The 15,245-nt window shown below is 39.1% G+C and overlaps 1 protein-coding gene across 1 annotated transcript; it reads left to right on the top strand.

Annotated features, from left to right (window-relative positions):
- The first annotated feature begins 3,382 nt into the window (after positions 1–3,382).
- Positions 3,383–13,322, top strand: LOC140232548 (egg peptide speract receptor-like). Its single transcript, XM_072312646.1, has 10 exons — positions 3,383–3,672; positions 4,792–4,964; positions 7,439–7,592; positions 8,293–8,471; positions 9,054–9,198; positions 9,446–9,627; positions 9,947–10,136; positions 10,623–10,753; positions 11,375–11,558; positions 12,499–13,322. The coding sequence occupies exons 1-10, from the start codon at positions 3,534–3,536 to the stop codon at positions 12,642–12,644; spliced, it is 1,623 nt and encodes a 540-aa protein (XP_072168747.1). The 5' UTR covers positions 3,383–3,533; the 3' UTR covers positions 12,645–13,322.
- Positions 13,323–15,245: the final 1,923 nt, after the last annotated feature.

Genomic DNA, 15,245 nt, shown 5'->3' with positions numbered 1-15,245 from the left:
ATACCCCGCCCACCCGTGCATATAATAGGAAACGATTCATAATCGTGTTAGTAAACGAAACCGTTGTTCACTAATCTTATTATAAGCTCTTTGACTCAAGAAAGATCAGATGGATCAGATAAATCAAAGGAATTTTACCGCGGTTTCGTTCTACAAAATGGGGTTGTCGGGTAATGTCGGGGCCGAATTCGGCAAAAGTTACCGCGACATAAACGTCCGATCAACAACATTTTGAGGAGACCGCAACAGGTAGGGAAAATTGATAGATACAACATGTAGATAGATATAGATATAGAGATAGATAGATAGATAGATAGATAGATAGATAGATAGATAGATAGATAGATAGATAGATAGATAGATAGATAGATAGATAGATGAATGAATACATACATGCATACATACATACATACATATGATATACATACATACATACATACATACATACATACATACATACATACATACATACATACATAGGTGTACATACATAGGCCTACATAAAAAGATATATACGGGGACGCTACCCGGACGTTGTCGCCGCAAACTCTAGTTTGAAAGGCTCTGTTAACGAGGAAATCCACCCCAAAAGAAATGAAATTCAGAAGAAAGAGAAAATGATAATATTCCCTATGCACAGAACGATACAAAAATGACAAAAATGGCATAAGAAGGAAGATATGTCATTTTGAAATATCAGGGTTCTTTTTTTGTTGATGGTTTTTAGGCAAGTTTTATATTCGTACAGCTAAAATATGACATTTTTGTCATTTCTGTATATGAAAAGAATAAGAAATTGGGAGAGCATGACATCTTCAACTTGCTCATTTGAATATTCATAAGGACTGGTCAAGAAATGTTTTCCGAAAAAATGTGAAATTTCAAAATTTCATACTTCTTTGTTTCCTTTCCGATTGTCATTATTTTTTGTATCGTTCTGTATAGGGGTGGTTTTTTTTTTCTCTCTTCCTTTTGAAGTTTACTTATTTTTGGGGTGAATAACCTCTTTTATTCAAAATGGGCCTTAATTAGTTCTTGCGACTGCGTGAGATAATTTTTTTTCTTTTTTATGTCTGTTTCCTCAAATTACAACTGAAGATCCTTTGTACAAACTTATGTGTGAATGTATGTGTGTGTCTTTACCGCAAGCCAACGTTTCGTTCATTCGAGAGTGTAGAATGGTCTTCCTCTGTAAAGCAGACAGCGAAAATTCTTCTTTTTGCCTATCGATGAATTTTGTTACCATCAATCATCATCTTTAGATTAAACATATTTCGCTGCAACCATGTGTGGTATACCAGACATCACAGTAACTATAAGACCACTGCCCAGTTTGGGAACTCATTTTGAAGAACGCCTGTGACACTTGAACATTTAACCTGTTACAGAAAGTGAATTCGTCTCAAATAGCGATGCATTCAAAACAAAACTAAATGATGCAAAACTGTGTATTATCAATATAGGCCTAAAGGCCTATACTCACCATTCTTCGCACCTAGGAGCCTGGGTGAAATTAAAGAGATTTAAAATCTCGTTGGGTGAAACATTATACGTATAGGTCCATGGTATAACAATATAAAAACACAGACTTATATACACACCACGACATACCTAGTACGAACACATAAGCACACACCTATAACTTCCGCTTCAAGGATTACTTTGACTATTTTATGTGAAAAATCATAAGTAAAATAATAACTATAATGGATTTCAGTTGATGACAAACGTGAATCAACCTATCCACGTGGATCACATCCTGTTATCTGAGGTCAGATGAAATAATAATAAAAGAAAGTGTATTGTATAGTTACTTGTAAAGTCCTGGGGCCTTGTCAAAATAATTCACATATAATTTATTATGGGGCCTGTTATGAATATAGACATTACCACATCCCTTTTACAGCCACAGGAGGGGAGGATTCCGGAATTCCGAAATGGGAGGGGGGGGGGGGGCGCCAAAAAAAAAAAAAAAAATCTGATGCCACTTCGGGGTTCCATAGGGTGCCGCTACAATCGAAAATAAAAGGGGCGCACGTGCCCCTTTTCATTTTTCTTTTTTATTTCTTTTATTTTTCTTTTTTATTTCTTTTATTTTCAGAATTATTAAAGGGCGGCGCCCAGTGCACCCCTCTAGATTCACCACTGCAGCCATACGATATCTGAAACAAACCCACATGTCTAATCGACTTTCGAACAGTGCTCAAAGTCGTCCTTTGCCAGCTATAATTGGTTTCCATGTCTTGAATCTAGCAATGGATGCGTTTGTACATGTAAATTCATATGCATCTTACAGTTACAGATATGTTATCTCATCGAAGGTGGGGAAAACTAGAAAGAAGGTGTGATGACAACAATGCCAGTGAATAAGTTGCATTTAAGGACCGAATTAAGCTATTACCGTATAAAAAGAACTTATCGGGAAAGAGGACACAGCTTGATTTCTTTACTCATGAAAAACATTAATGAGATAAGTTATGGAATTTGTACATGTGGCAAAAGCATAATACGCAGTGAATATCTGGCAATGATGTCATGATGTCCTTACTCGATCGTCTCATTGACCTGCGCACAAGTCGTCATTAAATCTACCCTTGAAATATAACATCACTGATATAACATCACTATGTAATAGATAAGCATTTTGCTAATTTAGAAGAGAAGGGATTGACTAAAACGTATTTTGTCTATAGTTTATCTTCAGGCTTCTTTTTTTTTCAGATTGAATAATAAACCACTCACAAAGGTTCGGTGGGCAATATCCCCATGATATGATTTGCATTTCGTATAAATTTGTGACTGTTGTTCTGACAATAACCAATTTCAAAAATTCTGTGTATAATATTCTTTCTTTCTTTCTTTCTTTCTTTCTTTCTTTCTTTCTTTTTACTTAGGAGAAGAAAAAAAAAAAGAAGAAAAGATGACATCCAGGCCTATATCGTAGAAGTTTTATTTCCCTCAGCACTCCCAGGGAAAATGATCTCTGATCTTTGGTAAAAGTATAGCTGTCGTATGGTTGTCAGGTCTTATGTCACACTTCTAAAAAGGCAATATCTGTAGGCCTATAATTTTTTTTTTTTTTTACACTTACCTCTGGACGAGATTCTTTTAAACTGCATTGTCTTTTTGGTCGTTGATTGGCAATACAACTAGTTCATGATGTCACAGTGGTGTTGATGGTGACATCATAATATATATACACGCGCATTTCATGCAGGCGAATACACACATACCAGCGCGTAGATACGCGCAATAGTGAGCGTGTTAGCTGCTGTCATAGAATTATTTCCTAGCAACCTTAATTTCTCACATAGGCCTAGCCGGCCTATGTCACGCACGCACAAACTTTGTAACGAGGATACGCGTGATTTGTATGCATTGTTTATTGTGTTGTAATCTCCATGCTACAAACTTCATGCAACCACTGAACCAGTTTAAAATCAACAAGGAATTTAGCTCGCTGAAAGTTATTTCAAACAAGCAAACTGCCTCAGGGGGTCCATCGCAGTAGAGGAAACATTTAGGCAAAAGACATGATGGCAGTCTCACTGATGTCAAAACCAAGATGTTTGCTTGTTTGCATGATTCTATTCGTGGGAGTCTTAATCGGAGAAGTTTGTGCAGTCGATCTGTCAGAGTATTTCATCGCTGAACAGAACTACGGTCGAGAACGTAAGTCGTGAGTGCAAGGCCTAACGTTATATTAGAATAGAGATCCTACATAGTCATAATAATTGATTGTCCAGTGCAGTGGCCACGGTGCAAACAAGGGGCATCTATTGTTAGATATCTAACCAATATCATCATACATTTTTGTATTGTGGAAACTTTGAATAAAACTTGAAACTTGAAACTTGATCTAACTAACGTTAACACGAACAGCTGATTTCAGGGGAACACCGGTAAGTCGCGATGGACGATAACTAACTTAACATTAACAAACGTTAGATCTAACGTTAAGCCTTTCTAACCGTTAACTAACTTGTTAGGGAATACGGTAGGATTCCAATCAGGTTTGAATAGTTCTAATGTTAGGATTATTATTATTATTATTATTTTAGTAATCTACAGTAGATATAGAAATAGGCCAAGAGCTATTGAATAATGGATTAAGATTAGCGTTAGCTCTAGAAAGTAGTCGCTGTAAAAACGTGACTGGGCTGTGCCTGTGTTAGCGTCCTACGTAAATACATTGTATTCCATGTGTGATCTAACAGTTAGACCAGTCCAGTAGTAGCACAAAAAGCCTAACGTTACACTTACACTTAGGCCTACAGGCTACAGTGTAGATTTTTACTCTATAGGCTAGGTCTAGAATTCCTTTTTCTAGGTTTTGCGAGATAGTCTAGACTCTATTCAGAAACTACTCTATGAGATGTCACAGAGCAAGCAATTCTAAGGGGTATCAAAAGTTTATTTGATGAAAATCGGTTTTGAAGTGGCCGAGATATCCAAAAACAAGGTCAAACAAAGAGATCCTAATAAAGTTGGGGCATGTAGTCTTTTATTATTAGGCCTATCACTTTTTTGGATATCTCAGCCATTTGAAAACCAATTTTCATCAAATAAACGTTGAATCCTTCTTAAAATTACATGCTCTTTCATATTTCATAAGAAATATGATATATCTCACTTAGGAATGTTAAAAACATGACCCCCCACCTCAACCAGTACTGTACTGTATAGATCTAGTGACAGCTCTCTAGAGAATGTGCAGTGTAGGATAATCAGGATGTCAGAATCAAATGTTTATCAAACGATGGCATGTGTTTCTTCTGTTTGCTCCAACAGCTGTGGAAGGAAACTTGAGACTTGTCCACGGGAGGACGCCCAATGAAGGAAATGTAGAAATCTGGCATCAGAATCGCTGGGGTGGAATATGCGACTATTTATGGGATATTAACGATGCCAATATCACTTGCAAGCAGCTTGGCTTTCCACAGGCAACGAAAGCCTTGGATAAGGTAAAAATAGAAAATTAGAATCTCGGAACATTGCATATATCAGTAACAGTACGCAGAAGATTCTATGTGATCAGGGGCGGATCCACGAATTCCGGAAAGTGGAGGTGCCTTTGCAAAATTAAAGGGGGCGCAAACACCCCATTTTTTCTCTTTTATTTCTTTTGTTTTACAGAAAATAATGAGGGGGCGCATCCACTGCGCCCCCCTCAGGATCCATCACTGGTGATGAAGCCACGTCTAGAGAAACCCTAGTTTAATGAAGGATCTATGTGATATTTCCCTAGAATTTCTGATGATCATGATGATGATCGTTGATGATTATCAATATTGTCATCATTACTCTTGATTTCTTTTTGCAATGATCTTTACAATGCAAAATTTATACTCTTTTTGAATGTGTAAAAGTGCATCCATGACCATATGTCCATTATTGTGTTGTGTGTGGCTGATTGCAACAGATCAAGAGGTGATAAATATGTGGTTGTTGATATCCAAACAATTAGAACATCCACTTGGCTGTAACTTAATTCATTTGATAAAAAAGGGGGACACCACAGATGTGGAACATTTTTAACTAGCTTTCTTTATGAAAATTTGAGCACATTTTGTGTTGTGCATTTCTCATGTTAAAAGAAAAAAAAAATCCTTTACTTTTTAATCAGCTTCATTGGGTCTTGTGCTCAATGCATTGAAACAAGAGGTCGAACTATTTGTGACCCTGCATCACAAAACCACCGAAAGTCACCAGATAATGGGTCTTTAATTAAGGGCAGGTTTTCAAGCAGCAGACTCGCAGGGCATTCAGACGCAAAAAAAAAAAAAAAAAAAAAAAAAAAATTATAGTAGAACGGTATAGCTATACCAAAACGGTATAGCTGTACAATAAATTATCGTTTCGAACTAGAACTCGATAAGAAATCAGCATTCCGTGTGCATCTGAACGTATGGCAACCATAGAACGGTATAACAGGGCGGGGCTTAATGGGAACGCGCACAAAAGGTGACCCCACAGCTGTCATTCATGCCTATAACAGCATGCACAGTGGGAAACTGGACATCTATACAACGTTTTCCAGAACAGTCAAAATTAGTGTCTGAACGGTTTGTTGGCAATACTATGATTCTTTATACATCGTTTCATTATCGAATTTGGTATAAAATGGCATGCGTCTGAATAGGGGGTCTAATTAAAGCTTTGATATGTTGAATAACTCAATATACATGGGCTTTCCTGACCAATCTAGATAGTGAAAGAAAGTACACACTCCAGGGAAAGTGTAGGCTTACTAAGGAAAAGAGGCTTTAGATTGAAGTATAGTTGATACAAGCCCTCTATCTCACCAAGCTGTGCTCTGTAAAATGAATGGAACAACAAACAAATTAAACAAGACGTAAAACTCTACAGCAACCACAGTGAAGAACTAGGGATTATAAGCTGAAAATTTCCACACTCCATTAATGCATTTTATTCATGATTATGGAAGTACCAGGTAATAACTTTTTAAGCAGTCTAGCATCATCCTGTCAAAAGTTATTGGAGTTGAAAGTGACGAGTGTTTAAAGGGTTTTGTTTTGTTTTTGTTTTTTTCATACTGAGGTAAAGATTGACTAGGTCAACCCATTTTACCTATTTTGATTTCTTAGGTAAAATTGGGGCATGCAATTTTTTGTTGGTTTTGTGATGCACCTTCACATTTACTATTGAAGAAATATTTTTTTTTAAAGTCAAACTCTTCACATAAATGATGTAGAGCAGTGCAGCTATCAAATTCATGAGCAGTTGCCATGTCAAAGTAAGGATTTCATGAAATTTCATTAAAATATTGAAAAATCATACTTCTTTAATGGACAGTTCAAAATCATCACTATTGGTCTTCTCGGCATGCGATATTCAAAGGGTATTCTAAGAGAACAATGAGGAAAGGTTTTTTTGTTTTGTTTTTCAGATTATAGAGCAAGAGGCATTCAAGTGAAAACAATGCACACTTGAAATGATTTCAGCCAAGTTTGTATCTTAGTGTTGGACATGAATACTTGGCAATTGAGTTATTTAATTTTGTCTAAAGTATCATAGTAAATGTCACTTGTCAGTATTGTACATGTCTTCTCTGGCAGCCATGAGTTACATACAGTAAACCCTATGGTTTACTGTAAAAGTGGAAATTTTCGTGGTGTTGAAATTTTCGCGCATTTCGCGCAACCAGAGACTAGCGCGAAAATTAAAGCCAGCGAATATTTTTACTTGCCATATGTTCCAGTACTTGATGTCTTGATTCCGTGGAATTAAAATCACACGAAACTCTTCTTACCCGGCCAAGCGCGAAAAATTAGTCGCGCGAAAATATCCACTTTTACAGTAATAGGAAGCTGATACTATGCAGTGTCTTCATGCCAGTTGTTGTCATGCCTAGGCCTACATCTTTTTTTTCTTTCTTTCTTTTTTTTTTTTATTACCCCACTTTATCTTATTCCAGTCATTCTTTGGAGACCAAACAGTTACCTTTTGGGCATATAAATATGGCTGCCTGGGAAACGAGACTAGGCTTGATGAGTGTTTTCATCGTCCATATGGAAGACCTGGCATTTGTAACACCCAGTGGGGAGCCGGTGTCATCTGTGAGCCAAAAGGTAAGGCTGTGTCCTTTTTGTGATTCAGACAATTTGTTTGGTGTATGAGATGCAAGGTTGCAGTTGATCCCAAGCTCCAAATTGGTATTTGGTAACTCGCATGCTAGGTATACATTCAAGATCAAATCAACAGCTTAATCCTGGCACTGGGATCAAAGTAAGACAAGGTAAGAAATGTAGTAATGAGAGAGACGTTGTAAGCAAGTGTTTCTGATACATTTTATCTTCAACCCCGGATCTCCACTTTCAGATATCCTGATCATTGATGTACAAAATATTTGTAGTTTGATAATGTTACTAAGTTATCAAGATAATGCTCCATCAGAATTATTTATGTGACTTCTTATTAGTTCTGATTATAACAATTATTCACCTTGAAAATATTACAGTAATACTTGGGTGTGACCCAAAAGTAATAGACGTACAAACTTCAATAGCACAACAGTTCAGACATGAAACAAGCACAAAAGGTCACATGAAAAGTGGGTGGCTTGGCTATAATGAAACTCGTATTCCAGATTCAATTTGAGTAATTTCTGGGCCATCTTATAGGATGACATATGCTGAAATACATAACATGGTTCAGTGATACCAGCCCGAGGATATGATAACATTCAAATGTTCATATCCTGCAGGAGGCTGCGGCTGAGGTCACTGTCATTGTCACATGTAATACATCACCGTTTGTAACATTTTACAGATCCTGATGATGGAACTCTGCGACTGGCTAATGGCGATTCTCCAAACGAGGGAACAGTGGAGGTATTCTGGTCTGGAGTGTGGGGCTCTGTATGCAAGCAAGAATTTGAGAAGGTTGACGGCAACGTGGTCTGCCGACAGCTAGGGTTCATCAGAGGCGTTGAAAGCTTTGGTGCTGATGTGAGTCATTTTGATGAATAGTATAGTCCAAACCATTTTTTTTTTTTTGGGGGGGGGGAAGGACATTTAATTTTCCCCTTTAATTATGCAATACATTGTATTGGATTATCTTATACTTCGTCTCTCTTTTTTATTGTACATTTGTAGCCACTGTGCCTGCTAATCAAATCGACTATGTCAAAAATTATTACACAGTAACTGTGCAGAATTTTTGACTGAATATGACAGGAAGTTCAACAAAGATTTTTGTAGGGTGCATTTTGAAGGGTCTTAGTACTTTTTTTTGGTTGTTTTTTGTTTTTTTTTAATCTTCATCAATGCCAAATGCATAACATTAAAGTGTATTTTCTAGAAAAAATCAATGTGCAAAGTTATTCACAAGAAACACATTTCTGTGTCAAAATACCATTCCCTTTATAATGATCTCTGACAGTTTCGAATTTGTCCCGACAAGTGGGCAGCGAGAATAATATCAATTAAGTCGTCTCAAGTTCGATGATAAACTTTACTGACTCTACTTCCTTGGGCAGTCAATAAAGGAGTCATGGAATCTAAATCTCTTGCTTCTGATTGGCTTCATAGCTGTTCCCACAAGGTGTTGGTCCAATCATCGTCGATGATCTCACATGTGATGGTACCGAGACACACATCACCCAGTGCGGATTACCCAACGGACCCTTTGGCCACAATTGCATCAAGTCATACGATATGGGTGTTGTCTGCAAGCGTAAGTATGAGTGTCTTTGAAATTATTTCTACAAGATTTTCCACAGCTATTGTTAAGAAATAAGATACTACACAGGTAGTGCAGTGAGCTTGAATGTGTTTTCTCACAAAGATCTGAATCCTGAATTTAAGCAATCAACTTTCATCAGTGCCAATGAACTCCCAACCATGAGCATGGATGCTAGTGGGAGTCTTTTGCAATAAGGAGTGTATCTACTTGAACTCTGTACTGTCTTTTCTGTACCCAGCAAACAGAGAAGGAGATGTACGCCTGATGGATGGGTCAGGTCCCCACGAGGGAAGGGTGGAGATCTACCACGATGAGCAGTGGGGCACCATCTGCGACGACGGCTGGGACTGGGCCGATGGCAACGTGGTGTGTCGACAGCTGGGCTATCGTGGTGCCATTAAGGGGACCGGGTACAAGGGTGTAAGTACCTACTACTCTATCTGGGACATGCTTCCATTGAGCCATATTTGTGTTTTTTGGTAAATACAAACTGCAATGATGATGAATATGAACTGTCAATTTTGCATGAGAACAGAAATTTAAGGCACCTCTCTGCTGCCATATATATGGCTATATCTTCATACAACCCCAAACTTAGTCTCTTTAAACTAGCTCACTTCCCCACCTCCTTAATTGTCAATGACTTCCAGGGTTTGGTGATTTACTGTGGAAATCCCTCACTCTCTAACAAGAAAATCCTGTCCCCATCCTTCCTCCCTTAACCTACACTTGCTCATAGGAGGACTTTGGCTACACCTACATCCCCATCCACACCTCCTACATGATGTGCACCGGAACAGAAGAGGGCCTCATCGACTGTCACAGACGAGATGGATGGACCCACGCCTGTAAACACGTGGAGGATGCAGGAGTAGTGTGCGCCACTCAAGACACTGATACAATAGAAGTCCATCAGAAAGACACCAGGGGTAATTAAGTGGTAACATATAAAACCACACTGTGGCACAGTTGTGCTACATTAAGTGCATAATTATGTACTAATCATGATAATAAAATGATTATATTACAGAATTATTGATTTACAGAGTCTGCTATTAAGTTGGTGAAAAGTCAAGGTGAAATGCCTCACTGCTGTAATGAAACCACAGTGATAGTTTAAATACGTTCATTAAAAAATATATATAATTCAGACTTTTCAATTAAAGTGCAAGGTACGCAAGTGTGACTCCTTTTCAAGAAAAAGTGTAAGGTTCGTGAGGGTGACAGTCATACTGCAGATGACTACAACCCCATTTGACTTGAGTTTGCTGTGATAGCTGCAGCGGTAATTGATATATCCTAATTGTTGGGAAGAATATCAAAGTAACCGATGTTGACAAAGGGGTGCATTATCTTTGGCTCAGCTCAACAATTGATGTGCCAGTACACCTATATGCCATCTCTCTTGCTTGCAGTTCGCATCGTTGGGATAGGAACTGGCATCGGCCGTGTGGAGGTCAGCCTGGGCAATGGCTGGGGCCGTGTGTGCGACCCAGACTGGACCGACGATGATGCCAAGACTGCTTGCTACCACGCAGGGCATGGGGTACAGTCTCCTTGCTCTTTTTTTTTTTTTTTCATTCGTTTTTGCTCATTTAGCTTGCACGATGCAACAACCTTTCCTTCTCAACTTGAGGGATTACCTTTGGTATATTTTACAAGCATTGCACAACAAAATGAGCATGTATCTAGGCAAATATTTTTCACAGCAACAAGCACAAGGCTTATGCTTTGGGCAGTAGTTATATGCTACGATTTAGACAATGATGAAATTTGATACTTTCTCAAGTACATGTTTTGACAACTTTTTAATACCCTATGTATACACAAAGTTGGGCACAAGAGCACTCCATGAACAGACACAGAGCGCACTGATAGCTTTTAGATGGGCTTTAAATGTTAATGACCGGTGTGTGCAGGACTTTGAGCGCTTCAAGAGGACTCCTGAACCTACCCTCTAGAGGGGTGAAAACTTTTGAGCGCTTCACTGCCACTTTGTCTGTTCATAGAAAGCATAGAGCACTTTAAGAGCACTCCTGGAGCACTTGAAGTGCCCTGTATATAAATGAGGTATAAGCGTAATATTGAATGGGTCTCCCAAATAGGCAGCTTCGAATTCATGCATATGAAAGTCTGGCTGTCACTGATGTCTTTTGTTTCTGTATAGTGGGGAGAAGACACACGAGCAGCCTCGAGTAGTGAAGTTTCTGCTCCCAAGGACAAAAATATGCCTTTCATCCTCTCCACCGTCGTCTGCTCGGGTGTGGCCAACGAAACCCTGCCGGAGTGTGAGTTAACAGTGTCGGACACCTTCTTGTGCACGACTGGTGATGTTGGAGTCGTTTGCGAAGGTTTGTAGATTTCTTGTCATGACAGGTTAATGAAATTGTCGTACCCCATCGGGTAGACCTGATGCTGACCGTAAGCAAAGTTAAGAACAAATTAAACACATCCTACATCTTATCCCCTTGATGCAAAAATGATTACTACAGTGAATTTGGTCTTGTATAATGTGTTTCCTAGCTTGTGCCATACAACAACGACAAGAAGTCATCTTGAATGTCTTTTCTTTAAAGATCACATTTTGAGCAGAGAGATTCTCGCCTCTTAAAATAACGTAGTACTCATCACAACTGATATGTATATCATGAATTGAAAGACATTTTTTAAAAATACAACTTGTAGGAATGATACTGTTGAGGTAATGGGTTTGAACATCATGGGTCTATTGAGACACTAGACTTTCTCTTCATTGTGCAGACACAAAAATGATTTAAAACTTCAGAGCAACCACTATATATGAAGGCAGGGATGATCAGATTACCCTTCAAGTCCACATACTAGTTCAGCAGGCACTATTCACAAGTATTTTAACCTACCAATGCTACTGCAAACTGTTTAGAAAAGTTGTTTTGTTGGCTTATTGAATACACATAGATGTGCTTTTTGGGTGGAAAAGAAAGCATTAGTGATCCATAACATACCTTCAAGCCTTTTGGGAAATAGCTTGCAACACGTGACTTTATGTGGGTCTTGTGATGCATGTCGCATCTGACCCTGCAGTTACTCTACCTATAATCATAAGCATTTGTATAAAAGTTTGAAAAAGCTTGTGGATGGACATTAATATAAGTGTGTCTCGAAAAGTTGGTGGAGGCAGGGGTGGCCAAGCTCCCCTTGGAGCTAATTAAAGATATTCCTGGGCCTAAAGAGGATTGACGCTAGACAATTCAATGACACATGCCCGCGAAGCAAAGAGTGACATTTGACACGTATATTTGTGTGTTGCAGGACACACAACGCTATCATCTGGGGCCACTGGTGCTGTGATTGGTGGGGCTGTCGGTGGTGGTCTTGGTGGCGTGGCTGTCGTCGGTGCTGTAGTCTACTACGTAAAGGTCGTGAAAGCGTCTGCAGCCGTTTCCGCTGCTGCCTAAGCCCTGACAATTTGGACATCGCCTGCAACAACTTCAACCCAACACAAAAGAGGGAAATGCATAGCTAGAAAGAAAACGCATATTAATTTTTTTTTTTCCTTCTTACCATTAATGACGGGCATCATTAATCAGAGTGCATGGAAGCAACCTATTTACAACATGGCCACAAAACACAAATTTCCCAAATTAGCATGAATAACTGCATGGATCAAACTGTCACAAGTCGTATGATACATACTGGGCTTTCTGAAATGATGATTGAAAAGCTAGGACAGCCTAGGAGTTGCACTGTATTGCCATCTGTGTAGCCAGTCCTGACAAAGCTTCAATTGATGACAGAAATACACCACTCAAAGACTGGCTGTTTGCCAACCATCAACTGTGAATATTTTGTAAGCGACAACAAGAAACTGATTTTTGTAGAATAAAAGAAACTTTTATGAAGGTAATACATGATGTAATTACCATGAAAAGATACAAGATACAGAATTTGTTACACCTTCAAGCGTTAGTAAGATATGACTGATGATAAAAGATATGAAGAAATTGACATTTGAACCCATTGCTGTGAACATATTTTTAGTTCAGGCATTATTTCACATTAGATATTATTTATTTATGTTCCCTTGAAAAAGCGAAATTTGACGCCAAATTGAAATAAAAAAAAATTGAAATATTTGTCTGCTTTGTATGTTTATATTATTGCTTAGGATTTCAGAGCCATGTTTTTCATTTTCATGTGCTGTCGTGCAACAGCTGCAGCATTCACATTTATCTCTCATGCCTTCTTTTCCATTGATGTTTCCTGCACATTTTGATACCCTATTTTGTGGGGGTTGTACATGTTTCATGTACTGTGGCGCGTCAAAACAACCAATCACATGCCCATTAACATCTGTGTGTTTGCCACCGACTTGTTTGTCATCCAATACCCAGAGCCGACCAGTACTTACACTTTCACAAGTATACTCATTGCAGTACATTTACCATTTGTAAAACAGAACATGGGTGCTGAGATTAAAAGTAAAAATACAGAAAAAAAAAAACGCACAAGGATGTACATGGGATTTTCAACATGCCAAAGTTACAACAAACAAGAGACCCGCGGGTCTAGTGCTCACTTGAGTATCGCAAGTTCACCTTTCAGGCAGTCACTAATCTAAATTATTCACAGCTCTACCAAAATTTGACCAGGCATTCTCAAGTAGAAGATGAAAATGTACAATAAGGGCCAAAATTTTTTAAGATTCCTTAATTTGGGGGGATTGCGGCCCCCTGGGGCCCTCTGGGTGGGGCATGGTACCCATTTTGATAAATTGAGATCCTGACTCCCTAGGGATGCTACCTGCCAAGCTTGACGAAAATCCATCATGAGGTTTTCAGGAAGAAGATGAAAATGTACAATTCAGGCCCCCATTTGGACCTTCCCAACCATCCCTCCCCCCACCCCTTCCCCCAAGAGGGGCACCTCTGGATCTCCTATGAACACACTTGAAACTACAGTCATTAATGTACTCACTCATAGTATTATCTTAGCTCTATAACTTTTGATTCTAGAGAAGATTTTAAAAGATTCCTTCATTTTGGGGGTTTGGGCCCCCTGGGGGCCCCCTGGGTGGAGCATGGTGCCCATTTTAACAAATTGAGATCCAAACCCTTAGGGATGCTACCTGCCAAGTTTGGTGAAAATGAGTTATGGGGTTCTAAAGAAGAAGATAAAAATGTACAATTTAGGCCCCATTAGGACCCCTCCTCACCCCCCTCTCCTGGGTCCCAAGGGGGGCACCCCTGATTCTGCCATGAACAAACTTGAAACTACAGTCATCAATGTACTTACTCATAGTATTAACTTAGCTCCATCACTTCTGGTTCTAGAGAAGAAGATTTTTAAAGATTCCTTAATTTTGGGGGGTTTGGGCCCACTGGGGGCCCCCTGGGGCCTCCTGGGTGGGGCATGGTGCCCATTTTAACAAATTGAGTTCCTAACCCCCTAGGGATGCTACCTGCCAAGTTTGGTGAAAATGGGTCGTGGGGTTCTCAAGAAGAAAATGAAAATGTACAATTTAGGCCCCATTAGAACTCCTCCCCACCCCCTCCCCTGGGTCCCAAGGGGGGCACCCCCGATTCTGCCATGAACAAACTTGAAACTACAGTCATCAATGTACTAACTAATAGTATTAACTTGGCTCTATCACTTCTGGTTCTAGAGAAGAAGATTTTTATAGATTCTTTAATTTTGGGGGGTTTGGGCCCCCCTGGGGGCCCCCTGGGTGGGGCATGGTGCCCATTTTAACAAATTCAGTTCCTAACCCCCTAGGGATGCTACCTGCCAAGTTTGATGAAAATGGGTCTTGGGGTTTTCAAGAAGAAGATGAAAATGTAAAAAGTTTACGCACGACGGATGCCGGACGAAGGGCGATCGCAATAGCTCACTTGAGCCTTGGCTCAGGTGAGCTAAAAATGCAAAAGTGATTTTACATTCCTATGACAGGCTTTGTGATATGATAACCAATTTTAATCAAATGCACTTTCAGACTGCAAATATGGACAGATTTTGAGATATTATGAGACCTGAAAATATAAAAAATAAAGTAGAAATGA

This window comes from Diadema setosum, chromosome 9 (genome assembly GCF_964275005.1).
Source record: "Diadema setosum chromosome 9, eeDiaSeto1, whole genome shotgun sequence".
NCBI lineage: Eukaryota > Metazoa > Echinodermata > Echinoidea > Diadematoida > Diadematidae > Diadema > Diadema setosum.
Note: the sequence above shows the minus strand (reverse complement) of the source record. Positions and strands in the feature narration are given on the sequence as shown.

Bases quoted from the DNA above. Each gene is read 5' to 3' on its own strand.
- LOC140232548 (XM_072312646.1), top strand. From the start codon at position 3,534: ATGATGGCAGTCTCACTGATGTCAAAACCAAGATGTTTGCTTGTTTGC. The intron at 4,965-7,438 runs GTAAAAATAGAA...ATCTTATTCCAG, and splicing joins CAACGAAAGCCTTGGATAAG to TCATTCTTTGGAGACCAAAC. The intron at 9,628-9,946 runs GTAAGTACCTAC...ACTTGCTCATAG, and splicing joins AGGGGACCGGGTACAAGGGT to GAGGACTTTGGCTACACCTA.